We start from the raw sequence: 24,818 nt of genomic DNA, 5'->3' as shown, positions 1-24,818 counted from the left end.
TCCGACGCTTTCTACTAAATCGTTTAAGTACATTGAAAACTGCGAGGGTCCTGCCACTCTTCCTTGGAACACTGTGGCCACTATGAGAGTCATCGTCTTGTGAATTTGATGCCGAAAGGAATAAGATTATGCCAATACAAAACTGCATAAGACGACAGAAATATTCTGCTTAGCAGTTTACCTAGTGCCAAGTGGTATTGTTGATGACTTAATTTTTTGTTGTTTCTCGGGCATAGGTGGGAGGAGGAGTTTTCAGATAACAGTACTTCTGCGACCGACGGAGAGAGGGAGGTGAAGCAACTCACCCGGTCTCCGAAGTTCTCGAAGGCGATGCGAGCGTACTCGACGAAGTAGTCGGCAATTTCGATGTTGGGCCATCCGCCCAGTTTCTGCAGCTCCTGAGGCAGGTCCCAGTGGTACAGCGTGATCTGTGGACAGATGCGGCCACGTTTAATGTCCAATAGTAAAGTTGGAGAGAAAAAAATACACGAGACAAGAGGGAACCACTGCCGTAGCTGATGCAGTGCGTGTCGTCAACACAGAGTGGGGTCAGAGAGAGATATGCTACACCGAATTCTGATTAACATTTGTAGAGCGGAAAAGTTAACTGTGTTAAGTGCCAAAAACATTCCTATTTTTCCTTCAAAAGAGCGGAGAAGCTGTGTAGTGGTAATAATTTAACGAAAATTTTTATTTATTCTTTGGTTACCAGTTCGCAGTTATGAAACCGTTCAGGTACATCAACAGTGTCGAGAAAACCATATCAGAATTTTTTAAAGAAATAAAAGACCCCTTCCCACGTTGAGTTGTACTGTATGATCCAGTCAGTCCTTACATAAGTCATTAGGCACTGAAAATACCGCTATAAAATTCTCTGTTTTATTCACTAAAAATATCCAAGCATACACGGATGTTCTTCTCCTCTGATTCAGCCAATGCTAGTTCAGAAGTTAAGCGCGGAATAAATTCTACTTATCCCACAATCTGGACAGTTATTCCTCGTTTCTGATAAAACTGCTTCTCTCAGTCAAGATGGCACCTACAATAGCTTTTCTTTTAATAACCGGCTGCTGGAGCTTCGTTCGCGATCTACAACGATGCCTAGCTGAGAGCAAGCCTCTAAGAATCTATGTTATTTTATGAGAAACTGTAACGTCTACAAATTTGCTTCCTCCGTTTTACAACAGATTGCAGTAACGGCAAGTGGGTTGCAGATGGTCGGTCGTAAGTCTCGTACAATAAGCTTTGTCATTTGTAAATACAACGCCATCTTCATATTAGTAGATTTGTGATTCCATCAGAAAGTTGTTCCCGATTGAACATGTCAACAAACGAGCTTAATTGTCGTCATATCTACTTTAACACGAAGAATTCTGCGGATGAGGCTCATAAAGTGCTGTGTATGATCTATGGTAAGCACCTGTTAATGAAAGAATGTGCGGAGAATAATTTCTACACTTCAAGAACAGTGATTCTGAAGTCGAATATCGGTGTGGCATTGGAAGAGGGATGATTTAAGAAGCTACTGAAACCAACGGAAACAATCACAGGAGATGGTTATCGAAAACGTTTGAACCGAGCACTGAAAGACAAACGACCACAATACACCGATGGACATGAAAGGTGGTTTTAAAGCTTGAAAATACTGGACACCATGTCTCAAAATCCGTCAAAACGTTTAGCTGGTAATTACTATCCCGCACATCGTATTCTCCAGACATTGCTCTCCCTCATTACCTCTTTCGATCAATCCACACGTCCTAGCTGACCAGCAGTGCCAGTCATATGGATAAGTTCAAAATTGAATCAATTCATGAATCTCCTGAAAAGAAACCTGGTTCTTGAGCCACAGGGTTCATATGGTGCCAGAAAGATGGTGGAAAGTAGTACCCAACGATGGCCGGTAGTTTGAATCGTAAATTCGTTGTGCGTTTTGTACAAAAAAGCTACGAATTTTGAGAAAGAATGACAGTAGCAAAGTTGTAGACCTAGTATCAAAAACTAAAAAGCTTAGACCTGCCATATCTAAGACCTTGCGAGATCGAGATACCCTAAGAACAGTTAAGGTATTTTTAAACATTCTGCACGTTTCCCGATCGGGGTATAATCGCGACCTGGTGCAGGGACAATAAAACCTTAAAGATACCATTAGCGAGGAGATGAACGTATAAAAACTGGATCTTCCTGTTCTTCATTTTGTCTGAAAGGTTATTTGTGTACTCAGCGACCGCACCTGAAGATGGCAGCCAGACGGACCGCCGTGTAGCGCAAGTCGGGTGTCGAAAGGGGTTGTCTACCAGCAGGCACCTTGTAATCTGTCAAGGGTTGTTATGTCTCTGCCGAGGAACAATTTTAAAGTGCTAACAAAATAAACGAACATGAGTGGCATGGAGAGTATTTCCACACAGGTTACGTTTCTAAGTGGTGACTAGCTCCACATTCAGGATCCCAAAATGCAAGAAGCCAGCTTTTTCCAGACTGTAACAATTTTATCTAGTACACTTCATGAGTTGTGAACTGTAAATAGAAATAATAGTTTTGTTTACCTAGTACACTTTGTAATTGTAAGCTCTCAATTCGCGAAGTGTAGTAGATAAACAAAATATACAAATATACAAAATAAACAAAATATCCACCTCACGAAGGGTAGTAGATAAACGAAATTGTTATTTAGCACAAGGCATTTGCAGGACACATATTGATATAGAAGAAATTGCTTGTTGTTGTGTTTCTTTAATATAATCCACAATCACGGAGGTCTCCGTCCAGTAAAATGGATAAATTATTGTAGTTCGTCCGTCTCTCGTGTAGGTACGAACCGTCCAGTTTTTCTTTCGGGATTCGGCGACGGACAAAAGAATGTAGCAGTGTTCTGACGCGAAGCTCTTGAAACAGTATATTGTTGATGTATGCTGATTACACTCTGTTGGATGAGGAGGCGAGATATCGACGCAGACGTTACGTAATCACCATTTGTGTTTGAAAAATAGTGGTCGCTGGAGTGCAGCACTTACAACGGACTTTTCTTTCGGAATTCACTGAACGAAGAAGGACGTTGTTGTCTCTTGATTAAACGCTGTTTGTTAGAAGGCGACAGTACGAGATATGATGTACGTAAGTTATCACATGAGTTTGCAAAGTGGTGCTCGCCGGTCTGTATCTGGTAGCGCACTCACCATAGGTTCGATCCCGTTGGCCAGCAGCTCGTTGATGAGGTTGTTGTAGTAGTCGATACCCGCCTGGTTGATGTTGTCCGTGTCTCCAGTGGGGAGGATGCGAGGCCAGCTCAGAGAGAACCGGTAGCAGTTCGCCTGCAGGTACACAGAAATCACAGCTGTAGCACACAGCTAGTTGCACACGTCAAGCATTGAGCGAAATGGATGCGAAATCGAAGAAAGTGATAGATACCAAATGAAAAGAAGAAGATCAAAGTGCGCTTATTTGGTGTTGTGCGTAGTTAGGGCCCCTTTTGGTAGGATTGAAACACGTCTGGCAAGATTTGGACAGACTTGTTTCATAAAATGAAATATTAATCCTCCAGTTGTTTCTAAAAGTTTGTATGAATAGAAGAATTTCTTGGTATCTCTAAGCACGTTTCTCCCGCACTTTTATGCCTTTAATAAGTAGCAGTAGTATATCAGTCAGTTAACAGCCTTCAGATTCCCTCCACTTTGCGCTGGGCTTCAAAAACGGAAGATCTTTGGTTCCGTGGGTAGGCAGAGAGGTCGTAGGCCAGAGAAGTCCATAGAGGTATATCTGTAATAAGGAGAGGAGGCGCTACAGACTTACGTTATACGTTGCTTTGAAACCGGCGCCGCCATATTAGTAGCCCCTCAACATTAGTAGTCTACTGTTAACATGTACTTATTGTTCTTAATTTCTGTCTTGTCCACGTAAAAGTTGGTTTAAATACTAAACATTACATTACTTTCGAGAATAATACCGTGTCAGAAAGGTATTCTCAGACGTTTTTCTCGTCTTAACGGTATATTTGATCCAGTTATACTACGCATCCCTCCTCATTAAGGTAAGTTTATTTTGTTGCGTTTTTAGATGACGAAGAAGAGAAGCATGTGACATGAAAAGGCTGCTTCTGCAATCCACTGTTCCGCCCATATCCTCTTCCCGAAAATGCAGAGAACGTATATTGCCATGCTTGGACAGTTTGCAGTATTTCCTTCTCACAGCGTTCAACTAGAGTGCTCTTTGAGTTGAAGTGACAGAAAATCTAAAGTCAAACTACAGAAATAAAACCACTACAATAAAAGAAAACAGTAGAACCAACATTCGAATATATAAAAGAAAATATCGCTTGAAGGAGTCTACTTACGAATGAACTGTGATTCCTTTATACTTTAGACTACAGTCAGAACGACTAGTTCGTAACAGGCTGGTATTTTTTATCAAAACACTTCCACCGAAACGTGTTTGGAGCTATATCTCCATGGAAGCCAGAAGTTTTTGGTTGAATAGGCATGGAAGTAAAATAAGAAGAGTTGGCATGACGTCACAAACTAGAATCCAACGTCCTTTATGATAGTTGCCATAAACATTAGCTTCTCGTGGAAGTGTTTTTTCAAAAATGCCATATCGCGTCATTTACGGGTGTACTTAGTATTTTAATTACAGGCTAAAGTGTAAATGACTCACAGTTCATTCTTAAGTGGACACGTTCAGAAGATGCTTTCATTGATATACATTAATTTCAGTATTTCTCTTCACCTTTAGTTGCAGTGGTTTTATTTGTGCCATTTGACGTTATATTTTCTATCTGGATGAACGCTTTGAGAAGGAAAGTGTGGAAACCGTCCAATCGTAGCAAGCGTTTTCGTCAAGACAACATAGGCCGAATAACAGTTTCGTCTGTTCAAATTAAGAAAAATTCTGGATTTCAAAAGCAGACTTTTTACATCACATACTTCTCTTCTTGGTTATTCGAAACGTACAGCAAAATGACCGTACTTCAATAGGACGAAAAGGGTCGTATTACAGAAACAAGTTTGTATTTGCGACCAGAGAAACGTCTGAAAATAGAATCATAATTTTTCGTAGACGAACATTAGGTAAAACGATGTCGAGATTAGTCTTTTGCGTTTATCGCATATTTACATGGGGTTGGCATGTTAATTAACCCATCCGGCATTTTTAAATGTTTGGACATAATCCTTTCCTGTCAGCACCCCTTTACTCCTCTGAACGGAATTTGTGTACCTCAGCTGTCTGCAGTTAGTGCCATCCATGTAAAAATATGTGAACGTTTCCAAACGCTTGCAAATAGTGTAACTGAAGGTGGACGTGGACATCAGCCTAGAATTCGTCTATTCGGCTGTGAAAAACTAGTCCTCAAATAGCTAATGTAACCACCTCTGTGTGATATAGAAAACACAATACATTTCTATGTAAGCACTCTACATGTCCTCATTTTAGTATGTATTGTATAAATGGTATCTGCATGAATCGCACGTCATTTATCTGTGTTTGCGACATTCAGTTGTTTCCTGATGATGACCTAAAGAGCCGAAAGCCACCCTGCGACCAAATAAATATAATTTTGCTTAACATTAGAAAGTGTTTTCCTATTTAATGCTATTAATAATTTAATATATTCCACATTATTAAATAAAAACGCACGTTGCTAATGGTCAGTCCTAACCTACCAAAATTTTAATAAGGTGCTGTGTGGAGCGTATTATTTGCTTAATAGATACGGCTTGCAACACTTGCGTTAAATACTGTCCATCCCCAGTGCAAACAAACATTTTTTTAAACTCCTAAAGTCTTTTAACCTATTTTTCAGTAATCTTCGCAGCTATCGTACTATTGTACTCGAGTACGGTAGCTTTACATTAGATCACGTTAAGTTACGAAATAAATCTGACCATGTGCCTGTTTCGAACCCATCTGTCTTATACGCTCCAAATATTAGTGTTACTCAGTAAAAAAATGGAAAATGTAACTATAAAACAATAATAGTACAAGTGAAACTACTTCGGCTTGTGCCAAAAAATGCCTAAACTTATCCCGTCTTGTGTTAACAGTTAAGCTGGTTCCGCATTCATTCTGAAGTAGCCTTTGTTACGTTGCGTTTCCACAGTAGGTAAACAGTTGATCACTGATCACAGAAGCTTTTCCACAAACGTCCTACCATCAATATGCTCCTCGACGAAAATTACTGATTCACAAAACGACATCGTTTCAAGTACAAAGCTCGTAATTAATCACGCGCGCCTTTCCACGAAATAACTGAATCACTCAATCACTTTTCTCCTACGAAGCGACGCACTACATTCAACTCATAACTATACTTGCTGTCAGTATTTTCACTCTGTTAATCCGAGGTGGGGGTGCAATAGACTGCTCCATAAAGAAGCCCAACGACGACTTTCTTGCGCACACAAAGATGGCGCGTGGCCACTAGCACCAGGGCATTGTTGCCATACACCAGCAAGACAATAATGCGCCCTCAGAGAAAAGGTAGGCTCTGCTTCGAAAGTTCCAGAAGCCAGCTACAAGTGACGACTACAATAATGATACGTTAAAACATAAAGGTAGCAGTATTCCTTACAATTTGCTGTAGAAGGAATGGTCTACCAGCAGACGTTCGCCCCTGCCCAAAAATGGCTCTAAGCATTATGGGACTTAACATCTGAGGTCATCAGTCCCCTAGACTTAGAACTACTTAAACCTAAACCTAACTAACCTAAGGACATCACACACATCCATCCCGAGGCAGGATTCGAGCCTGCGACCGTAGCAGGCGAATGGTTCCGGACTGAAGCGCCTAGAACCGCTCGGCCACAGCGGCTGTTGCCCCCTGTAACTTGAACGTTGCGTTTGGTCGCTGAATCACACACATTATGCATGGACTACGATCCTGAAATTGTTCATCAAGACAAGCTCTGCAATTCGCCCAAGTTTTCTACATCGTTTTGTTACACGCTTTATACTCGTAACTAAACACGTGCACTCAGCTAGTACTGAAAATAACTGTCCTATTTCCTTTTGTCGAAAGTCGGAGGATAAGAGAAGAAAAATGGAACAGCACCGTGACGATATTAGCTAACAGAGCAATGTGTGTTTTATAATTCTGAGAAATGTTTAGTTATGCAGCGTCTCATCAAAGGCCCATCACAAACCACCTGTCATCGAACATGAATTAGGTGCCACATGTTCACCAGTCAGCCTCGGTACTCACGTTGATTCCGACGAGCAGCTGCACGTCCTCCTTGTACTTGTGGTACGAGTCGGCCGCCACGTCGCCGTTCTGGCCGTCTGCTGTCAGGTTGGGCTGTGCGTGCAGCATGTGGTCCCAGATGCTCTCTCCTTTCCCTGGAACACAACACGTCTAACGTTAACCCACCAGCATGGCCCTTGCACTTTAAAAATACCTCTCTTGCACCAGTGGTATAGCACATTCTCGACAGGTTTCCACCAGCTCTCTCTGCCTTTACTTTATCCACAGTCCCAAACCACTAACTCCCTATTGATTATACCTAAGTATGATCTAGGGCACAATGGGATAGATACCATAGCCCAAGCGATTCATCAGCATTATTAGGACAGTAACACAGTCGCAATATACCAACTTTAGGAGAGGCATGGTCTTTTCTGTGTGTCCCCGCAAAAAACATTGACAAGTGTCTAGTGTGCATTTCGCTCTGCGGCGGTGACCGTACTGCAGCGACCGTTACTCACAGATCGTAACTGCACTATTCGATCGAAATTATCCGGAGACATACCAGCTGACACTAATGTGAGATGTGTCCACTCTTCGCCTTCAAGACAGCTCTAACTTGTGACGTTACCGGCTCTGTGAGCCATAGCGTTCACTCTCACACCTGACTTAGTAATTAGAAAGGTTATTTTTACCTGATATGACGTAAGTGATGGGGTGAGGTATGGACGGCTTTCATTTATCAACATTCTTTCACAGTTAAATTCTAACTGTTAAGAGATCATACACAAGATTCAAATTCTTTTCATCACATTATTTTAACATCAGTAGATTGTGATGGAATGCAGACGAAGCACTTCGTGCGCCTCTGGCGCGCCAACATCGAGAGTCGAATGAAGTGTTTCGGGACGTGATGGTTGGAGTAGAGCGTAGGAGTTTTAATTAAACTTGTTCTCATCCCTGGAGTTGAAGTTCGACTCCTCATTCGATTGTCAGGGAGCCTTAGCCCGATCGCTAGTTGCTTTCATTGCAGGCTAACATCCTAAATGTTAAAGATAATCATGTATACGTTTTCTGTCAACTGATTGGTTCCACATCATTTAGATAATAGTTCAATTGATGTATGGGACATGCAACTAACAAACTAGCTAACTAAATAACTAACACAAGAGAGGCGGACACTATGTCTACCATGCTGCTTCTACACTGGGAAATCATCATCAAGAAACCAAGTTGTTAGACATTGAGAACTTCTGTGCATCCTGCATTGGCACGGTAGGATACAACTGTGACCTCTCGCTCGCTCTGCATTCAGAGTACAAATTTGGACAAGGGCTGCAATCTGTGACAACGCAGAGCATCGAATACGCAGGACACTTGGACGACACGTGTGAATAACAATGACACCTGTTTCTGTCAGGTTGCAAAGGTTAATCAGTTCCCATAACAGTTAATGCCCACTACAACAGCTGCTACTTGTCAGTATTGCTCCACCGCAAACTCTTTTGGGAACCCTTTCAATGAAGTGTCTGAATGTCTGTCGAGGAACGGCAGAGTATTTTTCCTCAACAATCCGAGCAAGAGTATGTAGTGATGATGGACGCTGGGGACTGGAGAAAAGTCGGCATTCAAACTCATCTTGACAGGCCAGTCCATTTCAGAAATATTATTGTCCACAAACCATTATTTCACTAGTGCTGCTTTATAACTGCCTGCATTTCCACGCTGATGCAAATAATCATCATCGCCGAACTGTACCTCTACTGTATGCAGTAACGAGTGTCATAAAATATGTTTATATCCTTCCGAATTTAGAATTTCCTTACACGCTATTCGGCAACCCCCACCCTAACCAGGAAAAATAACCCCATACTGAAACCACACCAATTGTGTACTTCACTGTTGTCTCTACATAAGATAGCACGTGTTCTTCAGGCATTGACCAGAACCCACAAACTTCGATATGATTGCCACAGTTCATAGTGTGACACACCACTGCACACCACTTGTTCCCAGTCATCCACTGCCCAGTGGCGTCTCTCCTTACACCACTTCAAGCATTTATTACAGAAATGTGTGGCTGACGAGGAGCTGCACAGACAATTTACCCCATCATTTTCAACCGCTTATGCACTGTCATTGGGCCAGCTGGACTGCCGCAAGTTCTTTGAGGCTCACTAGTGATTCCTCCCCATGACTTTTCACAATCATCCTCTATAATTCTCGACAGTTCCTGTCCTTCGGTACATGATGACTGCCAGCTCCTGGTTTAGCTGCAGCTGTTCTTTTGCGCGTTTCCACTTCACAGTCATATAACCAACAGCCGACGTAGGCAGCCTTAGAAGGGTTGAAACGTCATTGATGGATTCGTTGTTCAGGTGACATCCAGTGCTGTTACTGCTCCTCTACTGACAACACAACACTGCTCGCCACCTGTTGTACTGATGGATCCCCTCTCGTGACATTTAGTGATCAGTTTCATATTACATAGCGGAGTGCAGGTAATTTTGATCAGATTGTCTATCTGTCCGACTGGGCGTCGAATACCCTACGTTTGCTGATACAGTAGTAGCAACCCAGCAACTCCTTTTCCATCCTCACAACTTTCAGTTTTCAATCTTCCAATATCTCTTTCCACTCTTCCAAAATCTACAGACAACGCTCTGCTATTTAGAAAGTGTGTTTAAGGAAATTAATCAAAGCTGAAGGCTTTGCAGTATGGAAATATGACAGCACCGTTAATGTGAAACTTCCATGGCATTGAAAACTGTATAGAACCAGTATTCTAACTGACTCCTAAGCAAGGACTTGATTTCGAATCCCAGTCTGCCATGCAATTTTATTTCGTCAGGTTGTTTCAAGGGAAGTCCACACGTACTATATAGTAAAAAATTCACTGTGCCAACATCCTCTATGCTATGGATAAGCCATTTCTCTACAGTATCCGTCCTTCCAGGAGTGCTAATTCAGCAAGGCATACAGGAAAGGAGTGTGTGTAAAACCGAATGGTATCTGTATTTCGATGCTGAAGAAGACGTGCACCGGTCTTCCTCTGTGGACTATAGCAATAAAAGAAGATAGCAGCCGCCTTTGGGCAATAGAGCTCGAGTTTTGTAAACATGTCACGCCTGTTACTACAGACAACAGCGAGCCAGGCCGTGAACCAGACATTCATGGAAGCTACAACCCCCCTCACATGGTGATGTCCGCAGATTCTGCAAGAAATATATCGCACCACGGCAATAATGGCACGCAATATTTTAACAACTGCGATGCTGAGGTTTTTCAATCACTGCAGTGGCAAGAGGAGTTCCCCCCCTCACGATGAGCTTCCTCGACTAGGGATCGATCTTATGGAGTGTACGGAATCTCGCATTGCACCACTAGCCACCAAAGTCGTCTTATGTTGCCATATGTGTTCTGTCTCTCTCTCTCTCTCTCTCTCTTTTTTTCTTTTTTTTTTTTTTTTTTTTTTTAGGGACTTGCGAAAGATTCCATCCATGTCCATGTACACCCGCTTCAAACAACCTGGATTAATTGCGATAAAGCTTAGCAGCAGCGGTGAATGGTGTAGCTCCAGACACACTCGCAACGAATCTGACTGTACTCTGGATGTTGTCCTCTCCTACGTCCAGTGAACCCACATTGAACATTTGTCAATGTTAAAATAAAATACTGATACTAAACGTTATTATGTTTATATACCCCAAGGTAGTGCTAGGGCGACTTCTTGATGTTACAGACTTTTAGCGATGATGGAGAAGGGATTTCAGCTAAGGCGCCCCGCCAGATTTAGTGACAAAACAGTCCAATAGACTGAATACAGATCAAGCAGTCAACTGTCCAATTTCAAGATGTGAAACATCGAGCCATTACCAAGAAACACAGCGTCGTGGTTGTGTTGTCCCGATGCTGGATTGCAAAGCGGGAGGTTCGTGTTCAAATCTCACTTGCACCGCACGTACATATTCTTTTTCACAAAATTATAAACTTTCTGTCCGGTCATTGACTTGTGTGTTTTCCTTCCGTAGCCTTCGTGACTGTCATACTATACACTGGTTTTGAATATGAGTCATGCGGTAAGAATACATTACCATCGCAAATAAATTTGACGAATAGTAACAGCTGGCGAGATGCCGCATAGACCTCTCACAGAAATGAAAACAACAAATAAATGTGTGTGACTACGTTACAACAAAGGAATTCATGAGTCGACATTTCAGAACTGGAACGCAGGAATCATAACTCGCTGTACTTGTGTACAACAAACAGGAGGTACGTACGTCTTGAGGTCCTTCCCTTACACCTCGCTGTTGCAAACGGACGTTGCACCACGATACAGACAAAGATCTGAATACAGCGAACGGGGACGTCAGTCACTGGAAGATAGTTTATGATTTTGTGGGAAAAAAATTACGAGGCTTATCGTGGATTTGAACACAGGTCATCCCCTTCGCCGCCCAACACAACCACCACATAACTAAGAGAAAGTTCCTAATGTGCTATATTTGATGTTGGACATCTTGAGCTTAGATCGATCACTGTTTCGATTTTGCTTCTTTTTTTCACATTTCAGTACACCTTCTTCCTGTTTTCCTGCCTGATCTGTGATAGGTTTTTGACGAGCTATCCATTGGGCTGTCTTACCACTAAATCTGAGGGGAGTGCGATGAGAAGTTTCCCTTGTAAGATTGTGGGGCAGACAATCTCGACGATTACTTAGCTGAAGAAGACCTTACTAAGTGTTGTGTATCAGTTAACGTGTGGGCTCACGCAGTCAATGATTACATACTAAGATCATTTCTTCCTCTATGTTCAAATGTACCAGCGTACACAGTTTTTATCAGAGACATACCACCCAGGTTCGTGGAACATATCTCACTTATTTATTCGTCAATGGATGTGGTTCCTGTGGCATTGCACAGAGATCGCGTTGCAATAACACGCATCGATACCATAGACATTACCGAGAGTTCGCTGCAATTCGCAACGAGATATGGGAGGCACTTCAGAAGATCATGCCTCAGCTATCAGCTCTGCGGCAACTCCTACGAGGTCAATATGGCGTCGCGCTAGCAAGAAGCCTCCCAGTTCGAGACCTCAGCTTCAGCACTCATCAAGGTCGATTAGGACAGTGTCTGTGAAGTTTCAGATGGAAGAATCCTAAGGAAATGCAATCCGAAAACTAAGGAAGTAGGCTACAGTACGCTTCTTCGCGCACTGCTTGAATACTGCTCAGCAGTGTGGGATCCGTACCAGATAGGGTTGACAGAAGAGATAGAGAAGATCCAACGGAGAGCAGCGCGCTTCGTTACAGGATCATTTAGCAATCGCGAAAGCGTTACGGAGACGATAGATAAACTCCAGTGGAAGACTCTGCAGGGGAGACGCTCAGTAGCTCGGTACGGGCTTTTGTTAAAGTTTCGAGAACATCCCTTCACCGAAGAGTCAAGCAGTATATTGCTCCCTCCTACGTATATCTCGCGAAGGGGCCATGAGGATAAAATCAGAGAGATTAGAGCCCACACAGAAGCATGCCGACAATCCTTCTTTCCACGAACAATACGAGACTGGAATAGAAGGGAGAACCGATAGAGGTACTCAAGGTACCCTCCGCCACACACCGTCAGGTGGCTTCCGGAGTATGGATGTAGATGCAGATGTAGATGGACATTCACTTTTCTCAAGATTATACATTATATTTCAGGAAAACAGTTTTGTTAATTAGTGCATCAAGTGACGTTCTGCTAGATCATGGCAGTCGTAAGCTATTCAGTACTCGTGTGGCAAAGAAGTGTGGCAAAGTTAAGTAAATCTTCTGCTCATTTATGTAATGAAGTTAACCAATATTTCATACGTTCTAGTTTGATGCGCCCTCTCGCTGAGCAATCAAAGAATCAATAGTTGTGGCCAAACGAAAGTAGTTTCGCCTGGTCACAACAGTTCGAAAATGATTGTGCCCCACATCACTTTGAGAGTTTGTGAACACTTAGGCTAGACCTTCCACGAAAAGTAGATAAGCAGAGGAAGTTTTGTATTGTGGGCAGGCCTGATCTCACCCATAAGATTTCTTCTCGTGGGGTCACGTGAGAAGTGCTGTATATGAGACACCTCTTGAGTCCAAAGAGTATCTCCTGGGAAAAATTCTGAAGAATTCTCGCTGCCTGTGACACTGTCCAGACTATACTGGGAGTATTAGAAGGACTACAACGGAACTTCGTGCGACGATTCCACACCTGCATTGACACTGGGGGACCCTATTTCGAACAACTGTTATAAATGCAGCAGCTTTCTAAACTTTTGCAGGTAGATGAAATTCGTTGTTATTGTACCATAGGATTTTCGGTCTCTGTGACATCAAGTTACGTGAATCGTTACTAACCCATCAACAGGGGAAATTAACTGAAGGTATTGGCAGTATTAAGCGAGAATTCTGTAAGTCATATTCAGAGTTCGAAAGTTGAGCCACCCTCAGTTGCAACACTGCGAGAGGCTAAGATGGAACTTGAGTAGAGTTTCGCTTGTACTTTTCCACTCGGTCGTTTCCGGACTAGCATCCCATACCTGAAACTGCTAAATTTAAATTTCATCAATCCTGAAAGTTTGAAAAATCTTCACAGATTCAACCTCTCTATTCAGCATTTCATGAGGAACTACAGTGAGGTACGTGAGTTATTCTGGGGCAACACCGATGGACATAACATGGCGTCACGATACGTGCTCCAATTGCAGCTACTCACCATCCTCATTCCACGCGCCCTCTATCTGGTATGCAGCGGTGGCGGCGCCCAGGTAGAAACCGTCTGGGAACTGGTTGGCGGGTCTGCCGGATGACTTCACGGGCACCCCCTGCGCCAGGCAGAGCAGGGTTGCCACCACCACAGGTACCAGAGTTCGCCTCATCTTCAGGTCTCTTCACCTGGATGACTGCGATAACAGTTCTACACAGCACCTGTGTTTATATACATGCGTGAGCTCAAATGATAACAGACACCAGGACCTAGCTGAAAATCTCCCTGCTTATCCCTACAATGCGAATCTCAAGGAAAATTTCCAACAGAGGATTAAAATTTATTACTCTAGATGACTAGTATGTTTTCAGCACCTTGTTTGAGAAAAACAGTACCCCACATGAAAGCAACAATAAAAATTAAGACTTTGATAAGATTTCTAAACCTGTTTTGAATGGGTGTGTCCCAGTATGATGATAACCGCGTGCATACATAAGGAAGGCGCGGCTCAGTTAATCTTCAGATAAGTCGTAAGTCAGACAGATCTGTTAATCCCTAATGAGACTGTAATATATTAGTACTGTCTGTGGTGGTATGTAATGTGCGAAAGCTACTACCATCATGTAAAACTGCCCTTGCCCTTCCAAAGACGTTCTGCAAAGATTCCTTTTCTTTTTTAGTCATCAGTCATTCGACTGGTTTCATGTGGTTCGTGTGTCAACCTTTCCATCTCAGTGTAGCTGCTGCAAAGTAAGTCCTCAATCATTTGCTCGACGTATTCCAGTCTCTTTCTTCCTCTACAGCTCCCCACGCAAGTTATTCCCTGATGTTTTCACTGATGTCCTATCTTCCTGTCCCTTCTTCTTGTCAATGTTTTCCATGTACGGCTTTCCTCAACGATTCTGAGGAGAAGCTAATTTCTTTCTTTGTCAGTCCATCTAATTTTCAAATTCGTCTCTAGCACCAAACATCAAACGCTTTGATTCTTATCTCTACCAGTTTTCCCTCAGTCCGTGTTTCGCTATGTACATTCCCAGAAATTTCTTCTTCAAATTAAGGCCTTCGTTTGATACTAGTAGACTTGGCCAGCAATGCTCTTTCCGCCAGTATTAGTCTGCTTTTGATGTTCTCCTTGCTCCGTCCGTCATGTGTTATTTTGATGCCTAGGCAGCAGAATTCCTTACATTCCTAGAGCACAATTCTAATGTTGTTTCTCGGTATTCCTATTTCTGCTACTTCTTGTTATTTTCGACTTTCTTCGATTTATTTTCAATGTATATTCGTTGCTCATTAGATTGTTCATTCCTTCACCCTTGTCACAGTCAAGTTTTTGATAATTATTCTATTGATGGATCTGAGTTAATTTACTGTACCATGCAAGTTATTAGATTAAATGAATTTTCATATTAGAGGCTATAATAGTTCTCTTTGATAAGTTCCTTCATAACTAAAATTTCAGTACTTAAATGTTGAGTCATGTGTTTCATTGGCATTCTATGTCACGATTATCAAACCAATTAGTCTTTAACAGAACTTTTTTAGCCATTACGGAGTCTTGCCGTGTTGCTGTTTCTGCCAGTACATCATATAAAGTTACGTTTTCTTCAAGTAGTTCGCACTAACCAAGTCTATTGAGCGTGAAATTATTGACTTGCTTACTTATTTGCTTATGAATGAGATCGGTTTCTCACATACACAGAATTCTTTTCAGTTTCGTGAGGTGGCTTTGAGCTCAGTAACACATTGTTGTTGTTGTTGTAGCCTTCAGTCCTGAGACTGGTTTGACGCAGCTCTCCATGCTACTCTATCCTGTGCAAGCTGCTTCATCTCCCAGTACGTACTGCAACCTACATCCTTCTGAATCCGCTTAGTGCATTCATCTCTTGGCCTGCCTCTACGATTTATACCCTCCACGCTGCCCTCCAATACTAAATTGGTGATCCCTTGATGCCTCAGAACATTTCCTACTAGCCGATCCCTTCTTCTAGTCAAGTTGTGCCACAAACTCCTCTTCTACCCATTTCTATTCAATACCTCATCATTAGTTATGTGATGTACCCATCTAATCTTCAGCATTATTCTGTAGCACCACATTTCTAAAGCTTCTATTAACTTCTTGTCCAAACTATTTATCGTCCATGTTTCATATCCATACATGGCTACACTCCATACAAATACTTTCAGAAACGACTTCCTGACACTTAAATCTATACTCGATGTTAACAAATTTCTCTTCTTCAGAAACGCTTTCCTTGCCATTGCCAGTCTACATTTTATATCCTCTCTACTTCGACCATCATCCTTTACTACTTTAAGTGTCTCATTTCCTAATCTAATTCCCTCAGCATCACCCGAGTTAACTCGACTACATTCCATTATCCTCGATTTGCTTTTGTTGATGTTCATCTTATATCCTCCTTTCAAGACACTGTCCATTCCGTTCAACTGCTCTTCGAAGTCCCTTGCAGTCTCTGACACAATTACAACGTCATCGGCGAACCTTAAAGTTTTTATTTCTTCTCCATGGATTTTAATACCTACTCCGAATTTTTCTTTTGTTTCCTTTACTGCTTGCTCAATATACAAATTGAATAACATCGGGGAGAGGATACAACCCCGTCTCACTCCCTTCCCAACCACTGCTTCCCTTTCATGGCCCTCGACTCTTATAACTGCCATCTGGTTTCTGTACAAATTGTAAATAGCCTTTCGCTCCCTGTATTTTACCCCTGCCACCGTCAGAATTTGAAAGAGAGTATTCCAGTCAACATTATCAAAAGCTTTCTCTAAGTCTACAAGTGCTAGAAACGTAGCTTTGCCTTTTTTTAATCTAGCTTCTAAGATAAGCGGTAGGGTCAGTATTGCCTCACGTGTTCCAACATTTCTACGGAATCCAAACTGATCTTCCCCAAGGTTGGCTTCGACCAGTTTTTCCATTCGTCTGTAAAGAATTCGCGTTAGTATTTTGCAGCCATGACTTATTAAACTGATAGTTAGGTAATTTTCACATCTGTCAACACCAGCTTTCTTTGGGATTGGAGTTATTATATTCTTCTTGAATTCTGAGCGTATTTCGCATGTCTCATACATCTTGCTCACCACGTGGTAGAGTTTTGTCAGGGCTGGCTCTCCCAAGGCTGTCAGTAATACTAATGGAATGTTTTGTACTCCCGGGGCCTTGTTTTGACTTAAGTCTCTCAGTGCTCTGCCAAACTCTTCACGCAATATCATATCTCCAATTTCATCTTCATCTACATACTCTTCCATTTCCATAATATTGCCCTCAAGTACATCGCCCTTGTATAGACCCTCTATATACTCCTTCCACCTTTCTGCTTTCCCTTCTTTGGTTAGAACTGGGTTTCCATCTGATCTCTTGATATTCAAACAGTTGGTTCTCTTTTCTCCAGAGGTCCCTTTAATTTTTCTGTAGGCAGTATCTATCTTACCCCTAGTGAGATAAGCCTCTACATCCTTACGTTTCTCTTCTAGCCATTCCTGCTTACCCATTTTGCACTTCCTGTCGATCTCATTTTGAAACGTTTGTATTCTTTTTTCCCTGCTTCATTTACTGCATTTCTATATTTTCTCCTTTCATCAATTAAATTCAGTATTTCTTCTGTTACCCAAGGATTTCTACTAGCCCTCGTCTTTTTACTTACTTAATCCTCTGCTGCCTTCACTACTTCATTCCTCAAAGCTACCCATTTTTCTTCTACTGTATTTCTTTCCCACATTCTTGTCAATTGTTCCATTATGCTCTCCCTGAAACTTTGTACAACCTCTGGTTTAGTCAGATTATGCAGGTCCCATCTCCTTAAATTTCCACCTTTTTGCAGCTTCTTCAGTTTTTGTCTTTGTCTTGCTCCAACGTAGTTTAAATTGCGCGCCAAAAACACAACAACCAATCGGAGACTGTGCTCGACATCTATTGAGCATCCCAGAGTGCCACAGATTGCATCCCAGAGTGCCCCAGAGAGCTACAACGCTAAGAAGAATCGCTTCTCGGCTTTTGGCAAGATCGATGTGTAGTATTTGTGGCCCTTAAAAGGGCCGTTTGTTGAGAACTGCTTTCAATCTACCCATAGATTGTCGTCAGAGTCCGCATCCGCCCCTGGAAAAGTCTTACAATTGAAAACCTGGTTCCTACATCTCTGTCTTACCATTATATAATCTATCTGAAACCTGTCAGTATCTCCAGGCTTCTTCCATGTATACAACCTTCTTTCATGATTCTTGAACCAAGTGTTAGCTATGATTCAGTTATGCTCTGCGCAAAATTCTACCAGGCGGCTTCCTCTTTCATTTCTTTCCCGCAATCCATATTCACCTACTACGTTTCCTTCTCTCCCTTTTCCTACACTCGAATTCCAGTCACCCATGACTATTAAATTTTCGTCTCCCTTCACTATCTGAATAATTTCTTTTATCTGATCATACATTTCTTCAATTTCTTGGTCATCTGCAGAGCTACACTCCTGGAAATTGAAATAAGAACACCGTGAATTCATTGTCCCAGGAAGGGGAAACTTTATTGACACATTCCTGGGGTCAGATACATCACATGATCACACTGACAGAACCACAGGCACATAGACACAGGCAACAGAGCATGCACAACGTCGGCACTAGTACAGTGTATATCGACCTTTCGCAGCAATGCAGGCTGCTATTCTCCCATGGAGACGATCGTAGAGATGCTGGATGTAGTCCTGTGGAACGGCTTGCCATGCCATTTCCACCTGGCGCCTCAGTTGGACCAGCGTTCGTGCTGGACGTGCAGACCGTGTGAGACGACGCTTCATCCAGTCCCAAACATGCTCAGTGGGGGACAGATCCGGAGATCTTGCTGGCCAGGGTAGTTGACTTACACCTTCTAGAGCACGTTGGGTGGCACGGGATACATGCGGACGTGCATTGTCCTGTTGGAACAGCAAGTTCCCTTGGCGGTCTAGGAATGGTAGAACGATGGGTTCGATGACGGTTTGGATGTACCGTGCACTATTCAGTGTCCCCTCGACGATCACCAGTGGTGTACGGCCAGTGTAGGAGATCGCTCCCCACACCATGATGCCGGGTGTTGGCCCTGTGTGCCTCGCTCGTATGCAGTCCTGATTGTGGCGCTCACCTGCACGGCGCCAAACACGCATACGACCATCATTGGCACCAAGGCAGAAGCGACTCTCATCGCTGAAGACGACACGTCTCCATTCGTCCCTCCATTCACGCCTGTCGCGACACCACTGGAGGCGGGATGCACGATGTTGGGGCGTGAGCGGAAGACGGCCTAACGGTGTGCGGGACCGTAGCCCAGCTTCATGGAGACGGTTGCGAATGGTCCTCGCCGACACCCCAGGAGCAACAGTGTCTCTAATTGCTGGGAAGTGGCGGTGCGGTCCCCTACGGCACTGCGTAGGATCCTACGGTCTTGGCGTGCATCCGTGCGTCGCTGCGGTCCGGTCCCAGGTCGACGGGCACGTGCACCTTCCGCCGACCACTGGCGACAACATCGATGTACTGTGGAGACCTCACGCCCCACGTGTTGAGCAATTCGGCGGTACGTCCACCCGGCCTCCCGCATGCCCACTATATGCCCTCGCTCAAAGTCCGTCAACTGCACATACGGATCACGTCCACGCTGTCGCGGCATGCTACCAGTGTTAAAGACTGCGATGGAGCTCCGTATGCCACGGCAAACTGGCTGACACTGACGGCGGCGGTGCACAAATGCTGCGCAGCTAGCGCCATTCGACGGCCAACACCGCGGTTCCTGGTGTGTCCGCTGTGCCGTGCGTGTGATCATTGCTTGTACAGCCCTCTCGCAGTGTCCGGAGCAAGTATGGTGGGTCTGACACACCGGTGTCAATGTGTTCTTCTTTCCATTTCCAGGAGTGTAGTTGGCACATAAACTTGTACTACTGTAGTAGGCGTGGGCTTCGTGTCTATCTTGGCCACAATAAGGCGTTCACTATGCTGTTTGTAGTAGCTTACCCGCACTCCTATTTTTTTATTCATTATTAAACCTACTGCTGCGTTACCCCTATTTGATTTTGTATTTATAACCCTGTATTCACCTGACCAGAAGTCTTCTTCCTCCTGCCACCGAACTTCACTAATTCCTACCATATCAAACTTTAACCTATCCATTTCCCTTTTTAAATTTTCTAACCTACCTGCCCGATTAACGGATCTGACAATCCACTCTCCGATCCGTAGAACGCCGGTTTTCTTTCTCCTGATAACAACGCCCTCTTGAGTAGTCCCCGCCCGGAGATCGGAATGGGGACAATTTTACCTCCGGAATATTTTACCCAAGAGGACGCCATCATCATTTAACCATACAGTAAAGCTGCATGCCCTCGGGAAACATTACGGGTGTAGTTTCCCCTTGCTTTCAGCCGTTCGCAGTACCAGCACAGCAAGGCCGTTTTGGTTAGTGTTACAAGGCCAGATCAGACAATCATCCAGACTGTTGCCCCTGTAACTACTGTAAAGGCTGCTGCCCCTCTTCAGGAACCACACATTGGTCTGGCCTCTCAACAGATACCCCTCCTTTGTATTTGTGCAGTAGCACATGTAGATTGTGAATTCGCATTCCCAGGTTTGTATTACGATAAGACACACACGAGTAAAGACTACTCATTTACACTTGGCTACACCTTGGTTTTCTTTCAAGCAGTGAGAATATTAAATTATATTTTTTGGCAGAAGACAACAGCGACAGCTAGTAGTTAGTACAATGATTGTGTAATTCCTTGTCAGGTTGTGATTTAAGTTATGTGTGTTCTGTTTGTGTAATATGTGTGTCTATTAAGTAGAAAAAGTTATCTTTGTTGGTCAAAGTAGAAACTGTATGCTTCCTTAGATACCTTTCTGTGTTTGCGTAATTACGGTTTCCGGTGGAATGTATTTTCGGTTTTTGTTTCGTAAGTATTGAGATTCACTTTCCGATACATCTAATAACAGTCAAATTTTCTTTTGATATATTTTTTGAGCAACAGTACTGCCTGACAGTCTTTAAACCTCAACAATGGACGCCAGAAATGCAAAGCACAGCAAGACTTCACCGAACATGCTTACCCAACAATGTGACACTATGACCGCGGAAAAAGCTAATATTATTCTGAAATCTCCCGTTTATTTCACGACTTGTGAATCAGGTGACAACAGTAGAATGGGTTTACCTGAAAATGCAATCGCATGTAATGTAAATCAATTTTCTGACGCAACAAACAGTGATGGAATCGATAGAGAATTAAGTAATATCGAACTACAGGTATCCAATGCAAACACCGTTAGCAACATGGGATTCGGGATGTGTAACGGGAACCACTACGGGTAGAAACCGTGACACAAATTTAGTAAAGGCGGATGGTAGTCCAGATATAATGGCGTTGTTTCAGAGGATGTTCTCACAGCTCCAGTGAAAATTTGAGATATTACATGAAATTAGGGAAGAAACTAACACACACGGTTAGAAACATTAGATGAACGGTTTAAACAATCCCCAGAGAAGTAAGAAACATGTAATCGATTGCGTGCAGATATTAGAGACGGAAATCGAGCAAATTAAAAACAGGTAACAGAGCGAATACCATGAGATTCTTGGCAAATTACAAGCGTTGTACCTCATGAAATGGAAAAACAAGTACAACAACGCATCCTACAGTTGTAGGAGTAGGTCGACTAGGTAACTGCCCAAGTAGAAAGTCTGCTAACCTTGACACATACGCACACTAAACATTATGTTGAAATAACAGGCCAAATAGAAGAGATTAGCAATAAAATGGCAAATTTTGTCCACCAGCTCTGACAATGATTCACGACACCAGTGCATTTTTCGGATATGGCAGAATATCAGACACTGAAATACTTCAAAGAAGAACAAGATAAGGTTAGCGTACAGCTGAAGGATGACAAAAGGCGGCTTCAACACATCTCAGACGTATGAAAGACAAATTGAACGGAAATGATCGCGAGCAGGAAATTTCTCCTTCTTTCACTAGTCCAGCAATCGAGAATACAGGAAACTCTCACCATATCTGGCATCTTAGGGAACAGCAGTTAATCTCAAACAATACGCCTCAGCAACGAGGTGAGCAGAGCGCTTGACGGAGTCAAAATTTCGGCGCGCTAAGACGCAAGGAAACTTTTGACTATAAATAATTTTTATCAGTAAGCAAATTTAAACATTCCATAATTGTAATAACGAAATACACCCCCAAGCGTGGTTGAACCACATTTATTATGCTATTCCACCTACATTACCTGACGTTGAACACATTGTGAGAAACAGATTTGATTTTAAAAATAATCTGTAAGCAAATTTTTATAACTTAAAAAAGGAATTTTAAATGTAGGTATTTCTTTCTATTTTTTTCTATACTTGTTTAGGTAGGGTCAGTCAACATGAAGGGCACTAGTAAAAGAATAAAAGAATAATCTGTGTAAAAGCATAAAATGAAAGAGAAACATGTATTCCTGTAACTCATGAAAGTATAACTTCCATGTAGCAGACAGAAGTGAAAGGATTATCTGTCAGCAAACTCACTTTGACGTATAGTTTCGTCAGAAAGCTTTTGTTTTCTGCTTACGTGGGTTTGAATCCGCATTTCTCGTGGGCTGCTATAAAACTGAACTAGGTAAAATTCGCTAAGTTTTCTATAGAGTAATATTCCAGCTTCGGTCTCCACTCATGGTTAGTGTATCATAGAAAACAAAGAGGCAAGCTTAATGAACTGCAAGTACCGTAAAGTCTCCAAGCTCAAGCCAAGGTTAATAAATAAATGTATGGTGCCAGAGTCAAAAGAAAAGGTACCGTCATGAGTAAAACCACTGTTTGTACTATTCGTGTGCGTCATTAAGTGCCGTGTTTGTCTCTAGAATAACTGAGATGTAAAAACTGTGATAAAATTATGCATACGAGTAGCGCTTAAATGACAGATATGTATAATATCACAGTGAAGTGACTAACGAACCAAAGGATAAAAAAAAGTTAGTGCTTCCGATTGTGTAATTTAAATTAGTGGACGCTCGTTCGAGTGTAGATTTTTATGGACGCTCCGACGAGTGCATACGGTATTTCCATCACAAAGGGAGTAACAATAACAAATTTACTGACTGTTTAAAAGTGTGGCTCAACTATTTTGAGAAAAAAGGTTTAATCCATCGCGAACTTGAGAACTCTCTAGTAAGCCTCTTGACAACGCACAAAACAGCACTGTTTGCAAAATTTTGTGTTGGTAACACGCTTTAAGCGTAGCACACCAAGCGTTTCGGCGCAACAATGCAAGTGACACAGAAAAACAATATTTTTCAAGAACACTGAAACGTGCATGCAACTGAAATGGCAATGTATGAAACCCGAACTTGCAGACGGCAGGGTAACTTACAACAAACATAAACGAATTTACTGAAATTTTATTTTTCAATGTGTATACAAATGAAATACGAACACAATAAAAGACCCATACACTGATAAAAATAACAAATGCAATAACACAGTTATTCTTTCATATCATTAACACTTTTTCTGTACAATGGGGTGCGAGAAAGGAGAACTGATACAGCCCTTTTGATTTCATCTCGCACTGGGACGAGCTTAATGTCAACCAGATTCTGATGGCACATAACTCAGAGTACCGGTTGCTAGCTGCTGAAATCAGCAATGCCTCCTTAGTTTTCACTTCCAAAAACTTGCTCAACGCCCCTCACTTCAGCGACCTGAGGACAGGAATCACCATCACCCTTCCTCCTTCTTCAAAAAGACTGCTGTCCCTAGCAGGCTCACAATACTTGAAAATACATATACGAAAATACCATGACTGATTAATCTACGCAAATCCAGTACTACATAACAAGAAAACAAAAATAATACTCCACTAATTTCTGGATCACAAGGCATATGGTACATCATGCTGTACTCTGTCTTCCTGGTTTTCTCTGTGCTTAGCACCTCTCTTCACTCTCTCTTCCTTCCTCTTTCCTTCCTGCGACATGCCTGCACACTGGACTCGCATTCGGGAGGACGACGGTTCAATCCCGTCTCCGGCCATCCTGATTTAGGTTTTCCGTGATTTCCCTAAATCGTTTCAGAGAAATGCCGGGATGGTTCCTTTGAAAGGGCGCGGCCGATTTCCTTCCCAATCCTTCCCTAACCCGAGCTTGCGCTCCGTCTCTAATGACCTCGTTGTCGACGGGACGTTAAACACTAACCACCACCATCACTTCCGGGCAACCCTTGAATGGCCGCAACCATCCAATGTGTACTATTGTTCTTCTAGTTGGCAGCTGAAGCTTAACATTAACGGGGTATGTGGTTTCAACAACTTGGTGTGGCCCTTGATAACTCATGAGGAACTTCTTCGTTTTCCCTTTTTGCGTATAGAGGCTGGACAGCATTACCGATTGCCCCACTCTATACTACGGTAAACTTCCTTTCCGCTTTACTGTGTCTTCCTGCCTTTCCAAAGCCTTTGTATTCGCCTTTTGTACCCATTTCCAAATATTCCGAACTATCCTTGTGAATTGACGTACAGATTCACCGGTCCTTCCTTTCTGTAGCCTAAACAAATCAAACGGTGACGGCATTTATCACCCGTACACTACCTCATATGGAGACAAACCGGTATTTGTATGGACTTTTGCATTGTATGTGCATACAATATGCTTCAAATACTCGTCCCACTGATGGTGATGAGAATCCACATAAAAACTCAGCATCTTCCCGTTTGTTCTGTGTACCAGTTCTGTCCTTCCGTTGGCCTGTGGATGCAACATGCTCGTCCTCAACTTCTTCACATTCAACAATCTGCACAGTTCCTTCATTAAATCCAACATGAAGTTGGTCCCTTGGTCAATAATTATTGTCTCCAGTACACCAAACTTCAAAATCCAGTTGTTTACTAACACTT

General features: G+C 42.7%; 1 protein-coding gene across 1 annotated transcript in view; it reads right to left on the bottom strand.

Annotated features, from left to right (window-relative positions):
* LOC126412570 (lactase/phlorizin hydrolase-like) overlaps positions 1–24,818 on the bottom strand; it is a 176,053-nt gene that overhangs the window by 31,020 nt on the left and 120,215 nt on the right. The window contains exons 12-15 of the mRNA XM_050082214.1: positions 13,915–14,087; positions 7,196–7,329; positions 3,177–3,311; positions 306–428 (exon numbers count right to left, since the gene is read on the bottom strand). Coding sequence (XP_049938171.1) covers positions 306–428; positions 3,177–3,311; positions 7,196–7,329; positions 13,915–14,087 — 565 coding nt within the window. The remainder of the gene's footprint in view (positions 1–305; positions 429–3,176; positions 3,312–7,195; positions 7,330–13,914; positions 14,088–24,818) is intronic.

This window comes from Schistocerca serialis, chromosome 7 (genome assembly GCF_023864345.2).
Source record: "Schistocerca serialis cubense isolate TAMUIC-IGC-003099 chromosome 7, iqSchSeri2.2, whole genome shotgun sequence".
Lineage (NCBI taxonomy): Eukaryota > Metazoa > Arthropoda > Insecta > Orthoptera > Acrididae > Schistocerca > Schistocerca serialis.
Note: the sequence above shows the minus strand (reverse complement) of the source record. Positions and strands in the feature narration are given on the sequence as shown.